Source organism: Myotis lucifugus, unplaced genomic scaffold (genome assembly GCF_000147115.1).
Source record: "Myotis lucifugus unplaced genomic scaffold, Myoluc2.0 scaffold_363, whole genome shotgun sequence".
Taxonomy (NCBI): Eukaryota; Metazoa; Chordata; class Mammalia; order Chiroptera; family Vespertilionidae; genus Myotis; species Myotis lucifugus.
The window spans coordinates 581,161-601,608 of NW_005871411.1; the positions used below are offsets into that span (position 1 = coordinate 581,161).

Sequence of the window (20,448 nt, forward strand, 5' to 3'; positions counted from 1 at the left end):
TCAGGCAGGCAGGCAGGTGAGCAGTTAGGAGCCAGAGTCCCAGATTGTGAGAGGGATGTCCAACTGCCGGTTTAGGCCCAATCCCCAAGATCGGGCCTAAACTGGTAGTTGGATATCCCCCAAGGGTCCCGGATTGGAGAGGGTGCAGGCTGGGCTGAGAGAAAACACGCCCCCCCCCCCCCGCATGAATTTCGTGCACCGGGCCTCTAGTTACTTAAATAATAGGAAAACAGCAAAATAAAAAACTCATTCTTTAATATAATTCACACACGCACACAAAAATAACACTTTAACACTATTTTCTTCAACATAGTTGTCCTTAATCATTTCTTATTAAATCTTCTTAGACTATCAAAGATATCTTCTACTGAGGACTAAATTGGAAAATAAATTAACAGGATATGATTGTAAAAAGGGTATAAATTATATATTTTTTCCAAAGGTTTCTTCAATATGTCTTTAACCACAGAGTTATATACATGTGAAAAATTTTCTAAGCAGCATGAAATAGAGAAAATAAAAGATTTCAGGGCATAGCCAAGTATTTTTATCCTTCTAAAATATTAACAATTTATTCTTCTATATAAAAAAAAAAACATGCAACTTTTGTTATTGCTATACCATTCCAAAAGGAAAACAGCCAGGGCAGAGAAGAAAGGATGTCCCTGTTCTTACACATTAATCAGAGACAGAGGTCAAGGCAGTCAGAAGACTAATATCAAGAAGAAACATAAAGGAGAACCTAACTTGCAAAACATGAGGGGTGTCACTACCATAGGTTAATGTCAAGATATAATGTTCAGTAAAAGACTCTCATACATTTGAATCTTAGAGTCCTAAAAAACTTCCATTAATCCAGCCTAATGAATCCAAGGACAGCCTACAAGAATTGAATAGCACTGGTCATTAAAAAGCACATAGTAAATTTATTTGAATGATCTTAGATTTTTTTTTTATTATTATTCTCTATGTGCTGAGAGTTTATACTTAATATTCATGCTCTTCCCAGGTATCTCCATTACAAAACTAGAGATTAAGGGGGGAGGAGGGCTTTAAAAAATTATTGTCAAATTATTATCAACAAATGTTGTGAAAAAAAATCTTTAAAATGTGTGATTATACTTAATTAACTTATAATCTTACACATATATTTCTATCTGAATTCATTCACTGAATAACCACTTGCTGAATATATATTATGTGATGATTATTGTCTTAAGTAATAGAAATATAAAGGAAACCAACACATGAGCAATTTTACTATAAGATATTAACTAAATAAATATAAAACAATCACTTGCAAAGAAAAAATAATTTATTTAATGCAAGTAATCCCACACTATTTTAAGAGAAAAGCAATTCATTAAGATAATTCAACAAAAGGGAAAAGGAGTTATTTCCCAATCAAACTAAGACCCAATAACATTGCAATATAAGGAACATACTTTATGAGATGTTTCTCCAGTTTGATGTTATTTTTCTCCTTTCCTCTAAAAATTCTGAATCATTCACTCTTTCACTTTTCCTTTTAATAAATAGTTACTTGAGAAAAAAAATGTGTATTCTCTTGTTGGATGTTCTATATACATATCTGTAAGGTCTAATTGGTTTTTAGTGTTGTTCAAGATCTCTATTTCCTTATTGATCTGCTCTGTGGATGTTCTCTCCATTATTTAAAGTGTGAAATTGAACTTTCCAACTGTTTTGTAGCACTGTCTATTCCTCCTTTCAATTCTGTCAATGTTTACTTCATAGATTTTTGGTCTTCGCTGTTTATATGTTTAAAATAGTATGTTTATAATAATCAGTATGTAATGTCTTTGTCTCTTTCAACAGTTTTAAACTTAAAGTCTATTTTGTCTGATATTCATATAGCCACTCCAGCTCTCTTTTAGTTATTACTTGCATGGGGTATTTCTTTCCATCCTTTCACTTTTAATTTATTTCTGCCTCTGAATCTATAGTGAGTTTCTTATTGACAGTATACTATAGTTGGATGATGTTTTTTTATCATGCTATCTGCCACAGTGAGATATCATTTCACACACACCTGCATGACCACAATATTAAAAAAGGAAGGAAGGAAGGAAGGAAGGAAGGAAGGAAGGAAGGAAGGAAGGAAGGAAGGAAGGAAGGGAGGGAGGGAGGCAGGGAGGGAGGGAGGGAGGGAGGGAGGGAGGGAGGGAGGGAGGAGGAAGGAAACTATTGGCAAGGATTGAGAAAACTGAAACCCTCTTACATTGCGGGTAGTAATGTAAAATGGTTCATCTGCTATCAAAAAAACAAAAACAAAAACAAAAAAACTTTGATGGTCCCTCAAAAAATTAAACATAAAATTACCATATAACCCAGCACTTCTACAAAGACCAGAAAAAAAAATTAAAAACAAATGTATGTACACTCATGTTCAGAGCTGCACTATTTCCAATAGTCTAGAAGTGGCAATGGCCCAAATGCCATTCCATAGGTGAATGAATAAACAAAATGCTATATATACACATACATGGATTATTAATCAATCATAAAAAGGAATGAAGTACTGATACATGATAAAACATGATGAACTCTATGTGAAAAAAAACTAGACATAGGTCACATGTATGATTCCATTTATATGAAATAACCAGAATAGATAAATCCATAGAGACAAAAAGTAAATTAGTGGTTGCCAGGGACAAGGGAGATAAGTAGTGAATACTAATGGATACAGGGTTTCTTTTGGGGATAATAAAAGTATTTAGAAATGCCTCTGGACATGGGAGGAAGGGTGAGGGAAGAGTATGAGGATTAACTTGTAAGGAGGATGAGGGGACTCTCTGGAGTGGCATCATGTTCAATATGCTGGTGGGGTTTTGGACTATACGGATGATACATCTATCAAAACAAACATACAGACTTAAAATTTGTTCATGTTACTATATACAAACTTCTCCTTGAGATAACAAAATTTGATGGAAATATTGAATTCAGTTCATGATATTTATGTTGAAGTATTTATTGGGATGCACACTAATAACTGAAATGTACTTTGAAATGCACCAATATTAAGATGAATTAACAAATGGATAGATTAAGTGATAAAGCAAATCTAGCAAAAGATAAATAGTAGAATCTTGGTGTTGGGTATACAGGTACACAATGTAAACTTCTTTCAAAATGTCTTATGGTTGAAATTTTTCAAAATAATATATTGAGGAAAAAGTTAACAAACAAGAAAAATATATATTCATAAGTCAATAAATACTATGCAGCAGTTTATAATATAGGTGTGATAGAATGATCATGTGGCAATATTAGAGTATCTTCTCTCAAAGACATTAACATTTAAGCCAAGAGGTAAAAAGGAGCCATTCATGTGAGGACATCAGCAAGAGTATTCCAGGCTCCCTTCCTACCAAAAAAAAAAAAAAAAAAAATTCTATGGCCCTGAAATTGGGTGTGTTCAAGAAAGCCAGTGTGACTAAAGTACAGTAGAAGGAAGGTAGATTGGAGAGAAGGGAGGTGCCAAATTAAAGATTTTTTATATATATATTTTATTGATTTTTTACAGAGAGGAGGGGAGAGGGATAGAGTTAGAAACATCCATGAGAGAGAAACAGCTATCAGCTGCCTCCTGCACACTCCCTACTGGGGATGTGCCCACAACCAAGGTACATGCCCTTGACCGGAATCGAACCTAGGACCCTTCAGTCTGCAGGCCGATGCTCTATCCACTGAGCCAAACCGGTTAGGGCACAAATTAAAGATTTATAGTCAGGGTAAGGAATTTTTATTTTATCTTAGTGCAATGAAAAGCCATTAGAGGTTTTAAAGAAGGGATGGGGTGAAATGAGATAAATGTGTCCCTATTATTTAGAGTTTTAAAATATCACACTGACTGCTATGTGAAGAATGGCTTTGAAGTGTTTAAGAAAAAGTACAGTCCCTGCAAGGACAATGGTAGTTTGGAATAGAGTGTTGGTAGTAAAGATAGTGAGCAGTGAGTATGAGAGATATTTTGAGTGAAGAATGACAGTATCTATTGACGGATTGATAATAGAATGACAGGAAGAAAGGCACTAGGATAGAACTTGGGTTTTAGTCACTGAGTGAACGAAGTGACATTTAATGAGATGTAGAAGCTATAGAAGAAGCCGGTTTGGAGCATGGTAGACCTGAGGATCAAAAATATTTAAATTAGGCATGATTTGTGATTTTAGGCAAAAGAAAAGAATGCGAATAATCTGGAAATTGTTAAAGGACAGGTTTTAGATTTAGAATTTCTTTTCCTTTTAAGAATCAATTTTGGCCTTTGATCCAGTAAAAAGATCAAACTTTAATGCAAATCAAGCTCACTGATTTCTGTTGTCTATCTATGGGGTTAAAGATAAACTGAGGATCAAGAGTCCTCTATCTTTAAACTTAGAGAGGTCAAAGAAAAAATGAGGAAAGAGAATGAAAAAGACAAGAAAGGCCAAAGAACAAGTATTTGGAAGTAACATATTAAGTCTTAACTGTCTCACACCCCGTCAGTGATAAGAGACTGTCTGTTTCTTGAATTCCACATATAACATGCTAAACTCCTTTACAGTATTTTAAACAAAGTTTTAGCTATCATCCTTTAATCCCATTAGTTTAGCTAAAGTATAATGAAAAATCCATGGTTTTTAGAGCTAAATTAACCTAAATTTCAAGCAGGCCCACCACTCAGTAGTCCAGTGACCTTGAGCAAATTACTTACCATTTCTAATCCTTAGTTACTCAAATGTAAATGAAAATAATTAACCCAAGAATTAGCATTAGAAATAACATTCGCAAAGTGCCTTCCACTGGGAAAGAATGCTCCATAAACAAGAGCTACTATTATGTAAAAGACACCTAATTCATCAATGCTCAATGCAGTTAGTTTCCTCCTTTGGCAGAATAGATTTACTTCTCTTGTTTCCAGAAAAGAAGTAAAGACATCAGAGCGAAGGGGCCATGTAAAAGATGATCAATTTTATTTTACCATGTAACACAGAAAGAAGTAAAACAGAGAAATTTACAAGTAGCTCTGACACATGGACAATCCACAACTTGTTTAGAACTAGGAATATACTAGTATTTCCCATGGAAGCAATGATCAATTCATCTGTTAAGATGAAATCACAAAGGCTCATCGAAATCATGTGTAGTTAAAATGTGATATATCTCAATGAAATTAGTAGGAAACAAAACTGACGAATCACCAAAACAATTCAGAAAACCAAGAGACTTTAATAATAAGTAATTCATTTCTGTTGGAAGCTGGCACTTGAGAAAAAAGGTTTTATGGGAGGTTTCCGTGGTAATTCAGGGAAATTCCAAAAGATTTATAAAGCTGATGACCCTGGTTCTTTATTATGTCTTATTTCACTTCAAACTGTATGGCTTCCCTTTCTTTCAGCATAAGCAAAACACTAGCACTCATATACTTAATAACCATGATTGCAACCATTTATTTTACAAATGGGAAGGAGTAACTGGGGAAGAATTAGAAGATAGGAAAAAAGGAGTCATCAAGGATGTGTCCTAATATAAAGAAAAGAGCCTTAGATTGAACCAGTAGTGAAAATCTGAAAGGTGAGTAAAGCACAGCATTAAATATTAAGGGAGAAAAACCAAGCGATGAGAATTGGTCAGAGTCCCATCATGACTCACTGGTTATTTTAAAGGTCACTGATTATTTTGAAAAAGTGGAAGACAAGACATGAAAACAAGCAAACCAATCTGGAGCCTGCCATTTACACAAAGGAAATGCTCAAGAATTGAAGATTCATAATTTAAAATGTGGCATGCCAATGTAATTCAAGATTTTCTTCTCACCCATTTTTATTTCTCCAAATTCCTCCAACGATTGCCCATTTTATGTAGATACTATTGTGATAATAGTATATTATATCCATTATGTAGATAGTAACAACAGTGTCTAAACTAGAATTAGAAAGATGAACTTTGAAATCGGAAAGTATACATGAAATGAAGTTGTTCTAGGAAAGTCTCCTCAAAAGCCAGCAGGTATGCTGCATGCCTCTTAGGCTCTGAGGAATGCCAGTGATTTCAAACCAGAGAGAAGCTTTTGATTTCCTCAAAAAATAACAAAAAGTAACAAAAAAAACCCCACAAATCAGTTCCATGCAGTCCAACTTCTTCAGCAATCTAGCAGATCTTCCTATGAAGAACTGAAATGCTTTTTGAAAATGTTGATGAGCCTGAAGAAATGACTGGTGACGAGACATTTTACTCAGACAAAATATGATTTTCTAGGGTCTACTCTTAAATCCAGGACCTGTATTATTAAGGTAAATGTTTTCAAAACAAACTAACAACAAAGCACATGTAACTATGAGCCAACGCCAAATAATTTAGCCAAACCCAACCAGAAACAAGATGCAACAAGCCAAATATTTTTTTAGATCATTGAAGAACTGATAAGCTTACCTGTCCCTATTGTAAAGAATATATCCTATATAATAAAAGCCTGATATGCAAATTGTTCCACCAGGAGTTTGACGGCTCGCTATGACGTGTGCTGACCACCAGGGGGTGTCTCGGAACATGGCGGGCATCGGCAACGCAGTGCTGGCAGCAGGCGGCAGTGGAGGCACTGCCGGCCCCAATGGGCCCCTAGGAGAGCAGGACTGCAGTGGGATGGTGGAGCAGGTAAGTGGGCGGCGCCAGGCCAAGGCAGGTGCAAGTGGGGGCCTGATGGCCCCACCAATCACCCCGCAGACAGTAATCAGCAGATCGGGGCCAGGCCCCAGGCTGGGACAGGAAACTGGGGGTGGGTGGCGGCGACCAACTTCCTGCAGCACCTGGGCAGGGGACTGCAACCTCTCTCTGGTTACCTGGGGCAGGGGTGATGGGGATGAAGGTGCGGTGAGAATGCGGGGTGTCCACTGAGCTCGCTCTCACTCCCCCTGCTACCCTCCCCCAGGACACCAGGGCTCGTGCTCCAGGGAAGCCCCAATGCTCAGGTGACAGGCGACCATGAGGAGCCTGCCCCACACCCATGTGGCCTCTTCTGGGTGAACTGGGCCACAGCCATTGGGACCACACAGGGGTCGGTCGGGCTCCCTGTGGGTTCGTGCAGGAGCCGGTCTGCGAGGCTGGCCGGGAGAGAGCATGCTACCCATCCGGCTTCCATGCGGCGCCGTTATGCGGCCCAGAGGCCCACGCTGCACCCTGGCCCGCGGCATCCAGCCGTGCTCATCGCATCTCCGCGGGGGGACTCGGTCACCGTGACTCAGGCGGAGGGGGGCACATGGGGGCCCAGAGGCCCAGGTGCTGCCCAGGGCCCAGAGGTCAACTAGGACCTGCCCTTCCATGCCAGACGCTCGCGCTTCAATCACAGGCCAGGCCTAGGAACCACACCCATGCAGGAATTTCAGGCACCAGGCCTCTAGTTTACTAATAAAAGTGGTCACTTTCAAACCAAGAAGATATTTCTGCAAATCACAACTATGTAAACTTTGCCAAATCAAATGCTCTCCAAATGAATAAAATAAGTCTAAATGATCAATCTTAATGAGAAAACAGAACTAAAGAAATGTTCATGTGGGAGGCTACAAAACTTGGCCCTATCAGTGTAGGAATGCTAATAAGATGCTGTGAATTCCTGACTAGCAAGTATTGTCTAATTTCTCTCATATCTGCAAATATCTATCAAGTACAAAATAGTAATTTGATTAATAAAACTAGTTATTTCGTTGCCTTGCTAATCCTCGATAGCAATGTACCCTCATACATTTCCTTAATTAGCTAGCATTTAAAAAATAAAATAGTCATGAGCTCCAAGAATATTTTTGAAAATACAGAGTTGAGAAACACTGCCCTGGTATAATTATGCCTAAAACAGCCAAGTTAAATAGTCATTAAAATGTCCTTCAGTTTACCTTTTACTCCAATTTAGAATACTCAGTTCTAACTTCTCACATTCTATTTTCTCTTTCCTAGCAAAATTGGTGATATTTAATATCTTAGGAAAAACAAAAAAGAGCCTTGTTAAACATGATATCTTTGTTTTAACCATATATGTCCTTAACTTTAAATAAGTTTCATTTAATTCCGTACATATAAATTTACATTACATTCAAGCTCAAGAATTCTTAAGACAATTCCTTCTTTTAATTAGTCAGTGATTTCATCTAATAAAAGAGCTATAATTAAGGTCAAATTACTCTTTAAGTTCACTTTAATAATAGAATATGGTAATTCGGCAGATAAATTCTTCCAGAGTGACAACTAATCAGAAACCTAAACTATTCAAATATTTTTTGCTCTATGGGAATTTCTTATTACATATTTACTCAGCCATATCTTTTAAAAGACATAGAAACTCTACCAAAGTTCATTTAAGAACTTACCAATTTCCCTTGCAATCCTGACAGCTTCATCTGCATCCTGTAAAAGCAGGAAATGAGACCCAACATTAATCCCATCAGCCATTGCACAATGTCTTTAGGGCAGTCATATATTGCACCACTGTCTCCTCTGATTCATTTAATGTTCAATTTTACAACCTTCTAACTCTTTTCATTCAGAGAAATGTAAAATTAATACCATAAGTGGAATGTAAATTTTACCTCATCATTATTATATTAAGAAACTCAAAGCAGTTTGAAATGAGCTGGCAGGAAGCACTACCAGAATTGCCAAATGATTTGGTGCAGTTGCTGAAGTTTAACGGCAGAATTTAGATGTTTACAATCAATACTAAATCATAAATCAGATCATTAAAGCTTGTCCACAGCCAGCTTGTTTTTGTCTCTCTGATATTTATATGTCATGTTTTCCTAGATTCTGTCAGCAGGGGGAGTTGATTCTCTATTGTTAGGGAGAAGCTCAATAGATTTTCCAGAAATAAAAAAGTAAACTCCCAGTATCTATAGGAATTACCAATTGTCATCGTCGTCGTCCCCCCCACCACCAAAAAAAAAAAAAAAAAAAAATCCTTTAGAAATATCCATTACTTTTTCTTTCTTCTTTTTTATTTCATACCTTTTCACTATTTTATCTTTAAAAAACAGAAATTCAACAAACCAACCAGTGGGGGGAAAACTTTCAAAAAGCCAAGAAAAGAAAATGCATTCCAAAACAGTACAAGGTAAAAGTTTATGAATGTAAGGATTAATTACTGTTAATCAACTAATACCACTGAAAAGACAAAACCTTCCCTTGAATCTAAACCATTTCATTGATCATTAACTCTCACCTAACATGCCTCACTTAGGACATTCTTGAAACATTTCCCCATATAACAACAAAGAGAAAGCTGAAAAGAAGGTGTTAAATACATCCTCCTAGTAAATTTAACTTTTTTTTATAAATCAGTGACATTAACTATCACAAGGAATGACAATAATTTTTTGAAACCACTAACTGGTAAGCATGCCTGAATTTTTTAGAAAATAACTTTAAAATATTAAAGGAAAGGCATTTTTTAAGCTTTTAAGGAAATACTTTAAAAATGTAGAGTAACCAAATCAGAATCCTTCCCCAAAAGGGGGAGCAGGGGATGTTTATAACTGGTTCATTTATGTCTAATAAAAAAAATCTTCTTTAAAAGTCTTCAGTACCTAATAACATCCCCCTGAATAAGGAGGTTGGCAGGGGAAGTTGTCAGAAAAATTTAATTTCCTTTCATTAGCCAGTCTGCTCCACAAATAGGTGCTTGTTAAGTTCAAAGCAGTCCTGAAAGCGACATCAGTTTTAAGTCTTTTTTTTTTTTTTTACTCGAAGCAGTCACATCTGCTAATGAGATTTTCCAAATAACAATTGTTTTCAAGTCAGAGATAAATCTATACCTCCCATTCTACGCCCTTCCCCCCAAAAAATCAAGGTTTACTGCTTTATTACACCTTGCTGTTTTTGCTGACCCTACATTCTCCAAATTTTAGGTTAAAGGTATAAAAATCATGAAAAGGGTCATTTAAGAATGTTAGTGGTTTCCACACATTGAGTTGGAAGGTTCTTTGTTGGAGCCAGTGACAGTTATTGGAGAATACTTCCCCTTAATAGCCTCTCTGTCAGGAAGTGTTAAACCTGCCAAATGCGGACAATTAGTGCCTCGCGAACAAAATACAGGAAGAGTGCTGGCCGATGGAGACTGGATTGTAAGAAGCCGAGAAGGAAACTTGAAACAAGTCTTTTCTTTCAGAAGTGTAATAGTATATTTATTTGCAAAAGATATTCTGAGAGAAAATCAACTGCTGTCTAAAAAGTTCGTTACCTTGAGAGATAAGGCAGATGCTAAAAGATAATTCCTAGAATTCATTAGTTATATTTTAGCATTGAGTATATAGTATATACGTATTATGAATGTGTGTATATAAAAAGATATGTTTATACATAGCAAATCTTCTAAACATTCTTTAACTGCCACAAATCCAACACTTCTATACACTGTCACACAAAAATCTTATCTTTCAACTAATCACTATTGCTTAAGTTTTCTTACTATGAAAAGCAAATTCTAATAAGTGAACTTCCAAGTGAAATCAAACTACCTTAAAAATCGACTTTTCACTTGTCATTCATTCATCCAAAAATGTTTTATTGAGGACATATTATAGACTGGACATTAAAAATCTATTATCAGTTTCAACAATAAACTATTAAATACACTCAGCTCCAATACATTCTTCAGCACATTTGGTTTTATTATTGGGCTATATAAAGCTAATTTTAAAGAGACAAAAAGGACCATGTAGCTCTAAACTCAATGACACTAACTGAAATATCATACAGTATAACTTCCTTATACGGCTATAGGCAGAAAAAAAATTTTAATAAAAAATTAGAATCAATAAAAAAAGACCAAAAATCATCAGGAAATATGAGCAAATAATTAAATATTAAGTTTACATAAAATAAAATCTAAAAGGATAATATATAAAATATGTTCAACTTTTGTTATAGTTATAGAGAGAGATACAAATTGAAGCAACGAGAGGCACTTTTCATCTGTCAAAGTTTGGTAAGAGCAAGCAGTGATGACCTGAAGGTAAACAAGCATCACACTCACTACTGATATAGTATAAAATGGGGCAATTTTTTTCAAAAGAAATTGTTAGTATCTATCAAAAACTTGAGGACATACGTCTTTCATCCCAGCAATTTCTTTTTTTATAAGTTACCCTACACACACACACACACACACACACACACACACACACACACACACGAAGAGGTATGCAAACATTCATTATTTTCATTTTATTGGTGGTGTTCCGATTAGAAAAGAAAATGGGGAGAGATTAACCAGGGAACTTATATGCATAGCACAGGGACACAGACAATAGTCTGGTGAAGGCCTGGGGGGGGGGCGGGGGGAGCGTGGGGAGGGGGTCAATGGGAAAACAAAAGAAACAAAGGGTAGATCTGTAACACTTTCAACAACTAAGATAAAAAATTTTTTTTAAAAATCAGAAAAACAAGGCCTTCAATAAGGAACTGGTACCTTATTTGGTACATATATAAAATGGAATATTACACAGCCTTTAAAAAAATGAGATTGATCCATGCATTCTTATTCATCTATTTACTCATTGATTTAGTAAATATTTACTGCCCAAATACCACATGAAATAGTTGTTGCCCTTGTGAAACTTACAGCCTAATGAGAGGAAAAGAGTAAACAAATTAATTGAGAATTGAAATACATGGAAATTACATGTATTCAATTACATGTATTAAATTACATGTATTCAATTTCCATGGAAATTGAATTACATGGAAACAAACAGTACTAAGGGAGAGAGTGAGCGGGAGGAACTTTTATATAAACTGCTCAGAAAGGGTCCTTCCTAAGTAAAATTCAAATTAAAACCTGGAGATAATAAATTCTGCACTCCTACAAAAACAACAGCTAGCCACCACACCATGGGAAGATTTAGAAGAAAAGAACCTAGACAAAAGGAACAATATGTACAAAAACCCTAAATTATCCAGGCACGTAATACGTTCTAGAAAGAAAAAAAGACCCAAGAGGTGAAACCGAAGCACAGTAAGGAAGTGGCAGGATAACACAGAGGCAGAACGCCTGGCCCGTTCTGGCAGGCACTGAGGGGATTTGGTAGAGTTCCAAACGCCTTGGCTCTATACAGAGGAATGATGACTCAGGTTTAAGTTTTAAGAAGATAATTCTACAAGGGATTAAGAAATATAAATTGGTAGTTACAAAATACTCACAGGGATGTAAAGTATCTCACAGTATAGGAAATACAGTCAATATTATAAGAAGATAATTCTATAAGGGATTAAGAAGTATAAATTGGTAGTTATAAAATACTCACAAGGATGTAAAGTATCTCACAGTTTAGGAAATACAGTCAATATTATAATCACTATGTCTGGTGCCAGGTGGGTACTAGATTTATTGGGGGAATCTCTTTGTAATGTATATGCTTGTCTAACCACTATGCCATATACCTGAAACGAATACAAAATAATATTGAATGAAAACTGTCATTGAAAATTACAATTTTTTAAATTAAGCAGAAATACATTTTAGTCAACCTGCAGATGCATAAATAAGGAATAAGTTTTGTTATTCAAGGAAAAAAGAAAATTCTAAATATATGCAAAATTTAATATGTATTGTAGAATGGAAAGAAAGTTATCTGTAATAGATACAGTATGACCATATCTACATTAAGACAGAGAAAAACACATTTGGATGCTCATAAAAACTTGCATATGGGCACAAACAAAAAACTCAGCTTTAGTTACTACTTGAAAGCAGTTGAGGAAAGAAAGGAACTTTTACTTATCCTTGTATAACCTCAGATACGCATTAAAAACTTACAGCATAAAGATCAAAATTTCATACTTCAAACTACTTTCATAATTTAAAAATTAAATCAATCACACTTAAAGGTGTTGTCAAAATTATCTAATTAATGATTTCCACGGCAACAAATGTTATCAAAACAAACTAGTATTTCAAAAATCTGCTTAAATTTTCCATAGCTCCCCACTGCCTTAAAACCAAATTTAAACTTCTTACCCTGGTGTAAATACTTGATCCTGCCTGGGCCACCAGTTTCACCCCGTCAATATCAACTTTGCACTTTACTCCCTACCGCAGAGCCCAGGCCTCTCCCCAGCCTTTACACATCCTACTAGGCTCTGTCAGAAACTCCCTTCTCTTCTACCTCCTTTCACCAAACCAACTCTATTACTATATGCCATACAGTAGGACCTGAAGACACGGGAGGGAAAAAGAAAGGCACACTCCCAGCCCTCCTGTAATTTACAGTCTAGTGGAAAAGACAGACTTTAACTATGATTGCACAGCAACTAAAAAAAAAAATCATTATTGCGATGCATGTTATACAGAAGTAGAGAGGGCTTATGACAGCAGGGGATCTCTAATTCAAAATCAGAGTTCCAGGACACTTTTCAGACATAGTGACTCTGAAAGGAGGCCTAAGGAATAAAAGTATGATAGAAGTCAGCATGGCTGGCCTGAAGAATGAGCCTACAGTAGAGTTAAGCAGGCCTCACAGGCCACATTAAAAAGACTGAACTTCAGTCTAAAAGCAGGAAATGAAGCCTCACTCTGTCTGCATTTTGAAAAATTTTAGCATATAATATTATTACTATGTGTATTTCCTACCTCCCTATCCCATTAAAATGTAAGCTCCATGAAGGCAGAAATCTCTATCTAGTTAGTTCAGTGATATATTTCAAATGCCTAGAACAGTGCGCACAGCAGTTATTCAATAAACTGTTGTTGAATGAGGGATGGAATGAAGGAATAACAAATGAATAGTTTAGACAGAGGCAGGAGAATGTGAGTAGTCCCAGGTAGGAAGCAGTAGTCTAAGTGAGAGAAAAATTACAATTTTTCTCTTAAACTCAGGGTGCATGCTTCAGGATGCACCTAATGTCACTTTCTTTAGAAAGCCTTTCCAGTCCTACATCCGGTTGGATGCCATTGCTGTATGACCACATTACACTCTGTCCTTCAATTATGACAGCCCCTGTTACTCTTAATCTCCATGAGAGCAATGACTAGCTCTGTCTCGCTCTCTATTGAATCCCCAGAGCTTAGCAAATCAACACAATCAACACATTATTTGTTGAATGAATAAACAACTATCCATCAGCTACCACAGAAATAAGTCTGCTATGATAAGGCAATCTCTTAAATGTTCTACTCCAATGCCAATGTTACAACTACTCATCTCCAGAGCATCAATGTTATAAGCGAGTCAACTTATACCAAGGAGATGTAGTGGCTTGTTCAAATTCACATATCTAATGATATAGAGAAGGAAATACCACACAGTAGTTCAGGGCGGGGGCTCAAGGGCTTGGGTTTTGGCCTCAGTTTAAAACAAAGTACTTTCCATAAAATATTGTTGACAATGGGCAAAAGACCAAGCCCAATATTTACCCTGGCCTTTTAATTCTCAATCAAGCACTTTCTTCATTGCATCACGCAACTTCAACAATTGGGAAGTTAGGTTTCAAAGAACCTATTCTTAAAAATTATATAGATAGCGATACCCTGCTATTTTAAAATAAATATTGCACTAATTTAAACAATCAAATTTTACATGGCAATAAATGTTCAAATAGAAGGGCTACAAGTTTAAGTTATACTAAAAAGTAATACAAAGCAGATTCATTTCAATTTATAGATATTAAACTTTATTTTTTTATTTGCAACTATGATTTCTTTATTTTTAAATTTCTTCATTGATTTAATAAAAATATGAAATAAGTATTAAACTTTATGTTATCAAATACACTTGATCTTTATTTATATAAAATACATTTCCTCAAAGCAAAGCATCATTCCTTTTCATAAATCCAACTTGGCAATATCTTCTATATATAATAAAGAGATAATATGCAAATTAGGCCAGGACACTGTAATGGTCACGACCAGCTCAGGAGGAGGGGCCAGGTGTGGGCACAGAGCCTGAGCAAACAGACAGGGCGGCCCGCACCTGGCCCCGGAACGAACAACACGCAGGGGGCCGGAGCGGAGACACAAACCCGCAGTGGGGCCCAGCCCCCAGCAGCCCCATGGCTGCGGCGCGCCAGCAGTCCTGCCTCTGCTTGGGAGCTGCAGAGAAAACACCTTTTCTGACCGCTCATTGGCTAAGCTTGCGGTACACCACTTGCTTTGGTAATAAGAATCCAAGAAGGTGATCTGGGGTTTTTCCACCTCACTCCTGGAGGAAAAAACAAAGGTCCACTGATGGAGGGGGTAAGAAATGTCATATCCTGCCATAGCCAGTTTGGCTCAGTGGATAGAGCCTCAGCCTGCGGACCACAGCGTCCGGGTTCGATTCTGATCAAGGGCATGTACCTAGGTTGCAGGCTCCTCCCTGGCCAGGGCCCAGGTCAGGGCTCATGCAGGAGGCAACCAAGGGAAGTGTGCCTCTCACATTTATGTTTCTCTCTGTCTTTCCCTCTCTCTTCCACGCTCTCTAAAAATCAATGGAAAAATGTCCTCAGGTGAGTATAAAAAAATGAAAGAAATGTCATATCCTATGAAAGAGACATCTTGAAAATGCCTAAAGAAAGTTGTCATTTTTTTGTGGTGAAGGGACTGGAGTCCGTGTTGATGAAAACACCTTGGCAGCTGCAGCGGCCGGCAGTGGCAGCAGCAGCGAGGTGACGGGGGTGGCGCCTTTCCCTGATCAGCCTGGTCGCCTCTCATGGGGAGTGGGCCTAAGCCGTCAGTAGGACATCCCCTGATGGTTCCTGGACTGTGAGAGGAAGCAGGCTGGGCTGAGGGATCCCCCCACCACCACCCAATCGGGCCTCTAGTATGAAAATAAAGCAAAACTGATTCTGTTCAACACTCTTATCTTTAGAGAATTCTTAAGACAGTTCTCAGAGCTTATAATTATATGATATACAATCAATATATGAAAATACTAAAGGGATTTAAAAAGGGGGTTCTGTTCAAGTATTATTGAATTACATTCTATAATTTACTTTAAATTTTTTCTTACAGGTGCAATAATCCCCTTAAAAATAGAAGAAAATTACAATACAAAAATTTTAATATAATAAAACAAATCTGATGCTACTGACTCCCCTACATAATTTTCAATCGAAGTATTTAGAGTAGTTTTGGATTCATATCAAAAGTAATATATTTGAAAAATTACAAAAAAATGAAAAATGTATTAGCGATAAGATGGCTTCAAATTGGGAGGTAGAAAAAAGGAACAGTCCAACAATATCAGATGACTCTATTCTTCTAAACCAACAATTTTCAACCGCTATTCCACAAGAATTTTTAAAACATGCAATACCTGACTATTTAGTCAGGGGCACTGAACTCTTTTCCCTTAGATCAGTGGTTCTCAACCTTCCTAATGCCGTGACCCTTTAATACAGTTCCTCATGTTGTGGTGACCCCCAACCATAAAATTATTTTCGTTGCTACTTCATAACTGTAATTTTGCTACTGTTATGAATCATAATATAAATATCTGATATGCAGGATGTATTTTCATTGTTACAAATTGAACATAATTAAAGCATAGTGATTAATCACAAAAACAATATATAATTATATATGTGTTTTCCAATGGTCTTAGGCAACCCCTGTGAAAGGGTCATTCGACCCCCAAAGGGGTCTCGACCCACAGGTTGAGAACCACTGCCTTAGATTGTCAAATAGAAAAATGACAACAGCCAACACAACAATAGCCATCTAGTGTGAATGAATTTTAAAAAAATGTTTTTGTCCAGATCAGCAAAAAACACACTTTTGGTGTGCCACAAAATTTTAGTAATTAGTTTATGAGTGCCATGAGATGAAAAAAGTTGAAAGTCACTGTACTAAATGATAAAAATCCCTGTGGTTCATTCTGTAATCCCACTTTGTTTTGAAGGAAGACACACTTAGGGTCTAAAGTGGAACACTTCAAAACACTGACGAGGAAAGGGTTTCAGGAAAGTAATAAGCTATACAATTCCAAAACAGCAGTTCAAGAAATGGAAAACGAGGGGAAAAGCCAATGGAACCAGTAACTATTGCTTTTATTCCTCTACTAATGGCCTGGTGCACTAAATTCATGCACAAGGGTGGGGGCGGGGGAGAGATTCCCTCAGCCCAGCCTGCACCCTCTCCAATCAGGGACTCCTTGGGGGATGTCCAACTGCCCTCTCGCAATCTGGGACTGCTGGCTCCTAACCGCTCACCTGCCTGCCTGCCTGATTGCCCCTAATTGCCCTGTCCTGCCAGCCTGATCTCACCCCTAACTGCTCTCCCCTGCCGACCTGATTGCCCCTAACTGCTTCTGCCTGCCTGATCACCCCTAACTGCCCTCCCCTGCTGGCCTGATCACCCCTAACTGCCCTCCCCTGCTGGCCTGATTGCCCCAAACTGCCTCTGTCTCGGCCCCCACCACCATGGCACTGTCCGGAAGGAAGTCAGATGTCCGGACGACGTGGTCTAATTAGCATATTGCCCTTTTATTAGTATAGATTTCAGCATACTTTACATTGAGTGAGTTCTATCATCCAACCCAAGAACAAACAGTAAAAAATTCTGTTTTATAGAGACATGCTGAGAGGGATGGGTGATGTTGCTAAAACCAAATAAGTAGAGCACAAAAAAATACAAAAAGGAGCTCACAAAAATCGGGTGCATTTTCTGCAAGCCAAATATATTTGTTAACCCACCTGGGAGGCAGCAAAGCCCAGCAGCTAAGAGTAAAAGTGTTGGAGTAGAAAAACTGGGCCCCAACACTGGCTCTGTGACAGTGAACGAGTTACCTACCCATGCGCCACTCTGGGATTTGGTTTCCTTATCTGTAAGATGGAGATAATAACAGTATCTATCTCACAGGGTTATTGAAAAGATGAAATTAGTTAAGGCTGAAACACACTAGAACACTCAATTAAGATTGGCAATCTTAAATTGGGCAGGCCACCATCCCAAACTACCAAGATTGTTCCTTTCTAATCTTGGTAGTTTGGGGTGATGGCCTGCCTGATCTTCGTTGTGTATCCTGTGGTCATCATTCATCTTCTGAACCTGTATAACACAGAACTAATACTAGCACTACAATACTGCAAAAAAAAAAAAAATTGTGCATGCATCTCCAGTGCACTTCACTGGTTCAGATGATCTGGGTCCTCATTATTGCTGGTGGGCAGGGAAGCAAAAGCTATAACAAAGACAGGCAAATTCAAATAGATCTCCTTGATGCTAAACACCCCATTTATTTCCACAGTAATGTTAGTATCAAATACTGACTCTGCTGTCCACAATTCAGACCATACTTCTTTCTCACTATGTACAGCCTACTTACCAACCCTGAATTCTGTACTTACTGGGTGGGAGTCCTGCTACTCATTCTAATGGGAAGCTACTTAGGAGTTTACTTTCCTCTGCTGGCTCTAGAACAAATCCGCAACTGTTTTTGCAAAATCAAATCAAATTACTGTTTCAAAACACTATGGGTAACTCTACCTGTACACAAAAAGCATCTTCAAACTATTCTGCATTCATATATAAAGTAAAACTTTCAACGATCCCAGGTTCAGGAAATAGGTTTCAGCTGATTGTGTTTTCCAGATAACTGCAAGTCAAGCAGAAGACTTTGTTTTAATATATTTTTTAATCTTTCTAAAATTTACTATATATTTCTACAATTGCAAAACAACACAGTAAATATAACTGATTTTTTTTCAAAACTATAAAGTCTTTGTGGCATTATCAGTGAAGTTATTCTTGGTAGTAGAGAAAAGGGATACTGTACTTTGTAATTACTAGGACACAGCTTTTCAATTTTTGTGTTGTTTTTTTTTAATGATTTACTTCACACTAGTTTCTGTTCTTGTTATTCCACTGTTTTGGCTAACGCAAGAGCACCATTTTTTAAATCTGGGTAATTAGCTGTCCTGGCCAATTTGGGTCAGTGGTTAGAGCATCAGCTCTCGCACCAAAGGGTCTCAGGTTCAATTCCCAGAAGGACATGTAACTCAGCTAAAAGCTCAATCTCTGGCTCTGCAAAGGCGTGTACAGGAGGTAACCAATAGATGTGTCTCTCTCACATCAATGTTTCTCTTTTCCTTTCTCCTTCTTTCTCCACCCCCACTCTTCCACTCTATCTAAAAACAATGGAAAAATATCCTTGGGTGAGTATTAAATAAATATGTAAAATAACTTAAAACCTGGCAAACTGAGTGATAAAAACAATGACTACGTTAAAACTATACTTTACGAACCTCGTTCAAATACATTATTATACTCTGCTCTGAGATGTAAATGAGTATTACTTTCTCTCTCAGGACAACAGGAACTCAAGACAAGTTTAATGAATTGCCCCCAAGATGATATGCTGATAAGGATTATAATCAAATACAGTACAGCAATTTAATCATTAATAATTCCTCCCTCTGCTTCACTCCTGCTGTCTAACAGACCACATAATCCTATAGATTCAACTTCCCCCATCTCTCTCCACACCATCTACTTTGCTCCATCCTGATACGTTATTTTAGGTCCCTTATCATTTCTTGCCTGGATTAAAGGAGGAGCACTCTAATTCATCTACCAACCTGCTCCTGTACATTTCCTGTATCACAAACCAAAGTAAGTTTTCTAATTCCACAATTGTATCATGTTAACGTTTCTATCATTTACCTTTTCTCCATTCAGAGGCTCCCAAAGCCACAAAAATAAACCTCCAAACCCAGTTGCACAACATTCAAGTCATACATATCTGGATCCTAACTCTATCTCCAGCTCATTTACTACAGACCCTCACACTGCATCCCAGCAGTTTTTTAAAGCCCCCACGGTCCCTCAGCTCCAAGCTTTCACAATAAGATAATTTTCACTGACCTCAGAGCTGTGTCTCCATCATCATCCTCACTTTCTAGCTAACTCATTACTACTCAGACTTCAAGTATCACTTAGCTATCACTTCCATTGGAAGATCTGCCATGATACCCCGAATACCCCTTCTTCATGGGCCCCATGCGTTCTGAGCTCAGCATTATTAAAATGTATTAAATTGCCTGTCTATTTGTAGGTAGGTCTCCCAGTGGAGACTTGAAATTCTTTGAATTCAGGGTCTACAGCTTGTTATTCTTTGCCATACAAGTGGGATGGGATTCCCAAACCTGTCTTCCAATAGCTTCAGATGCACACTTTTCACTCTGCTCTTATTCCACAGATGGAGTTAGCAAGATGTTGAATAAAATAAAACTTGATAAAGGCAAATACCTGATACCAGATGACTACTTGAGAAATACACTTTAAAACAACATTAGTTTCTCCCAAATGAAAAGGATGATTCAAGAACAAAACATAAGAAAAACCATTCCAGAAGACTCCTTAAGTACTGCACACAATGTTTGAGTTTTTTTAATTTTTCAATTACAGTTGACATTCAATATTTATTTGTTTCAGGTATACAGCATAGTGTAGACATTTATATACTACAAGTGATCCCCTGA

General features: G+C 37.3%; 1 protein-coding gene across 4 annotated transcripts in view; it reads right to left on the reverse strand.

The window, feature by feature from the left end:
* PCCA (propionyl-CoA carboxylase alpha subunit) overlaps window positions 1–20,448 on the reverse strand; it is a 345,017-nt gene that overhangs the window by 216,745 nt on the left and 107,824 nt on the right. For 3 of the 4 annotated variants that reach the window (XM_006101457.3, XM_023764923.1, XM_023764924.1), the window contains exon 8: window positions 8,364–8,400. The exons of the other annotated variant lie outside the window; for it this stretch is intronic. In XM_006101457.3, the coding sequence (XP_006101519.1) occupies window positions 8,364–8,400 (37 nt within the window). The remainder of the gene's footprint in view (window positions 1–8,363; window positions 8,401–20,448) is intronic. 4 annotated transcript variants of the gene reach the window in all.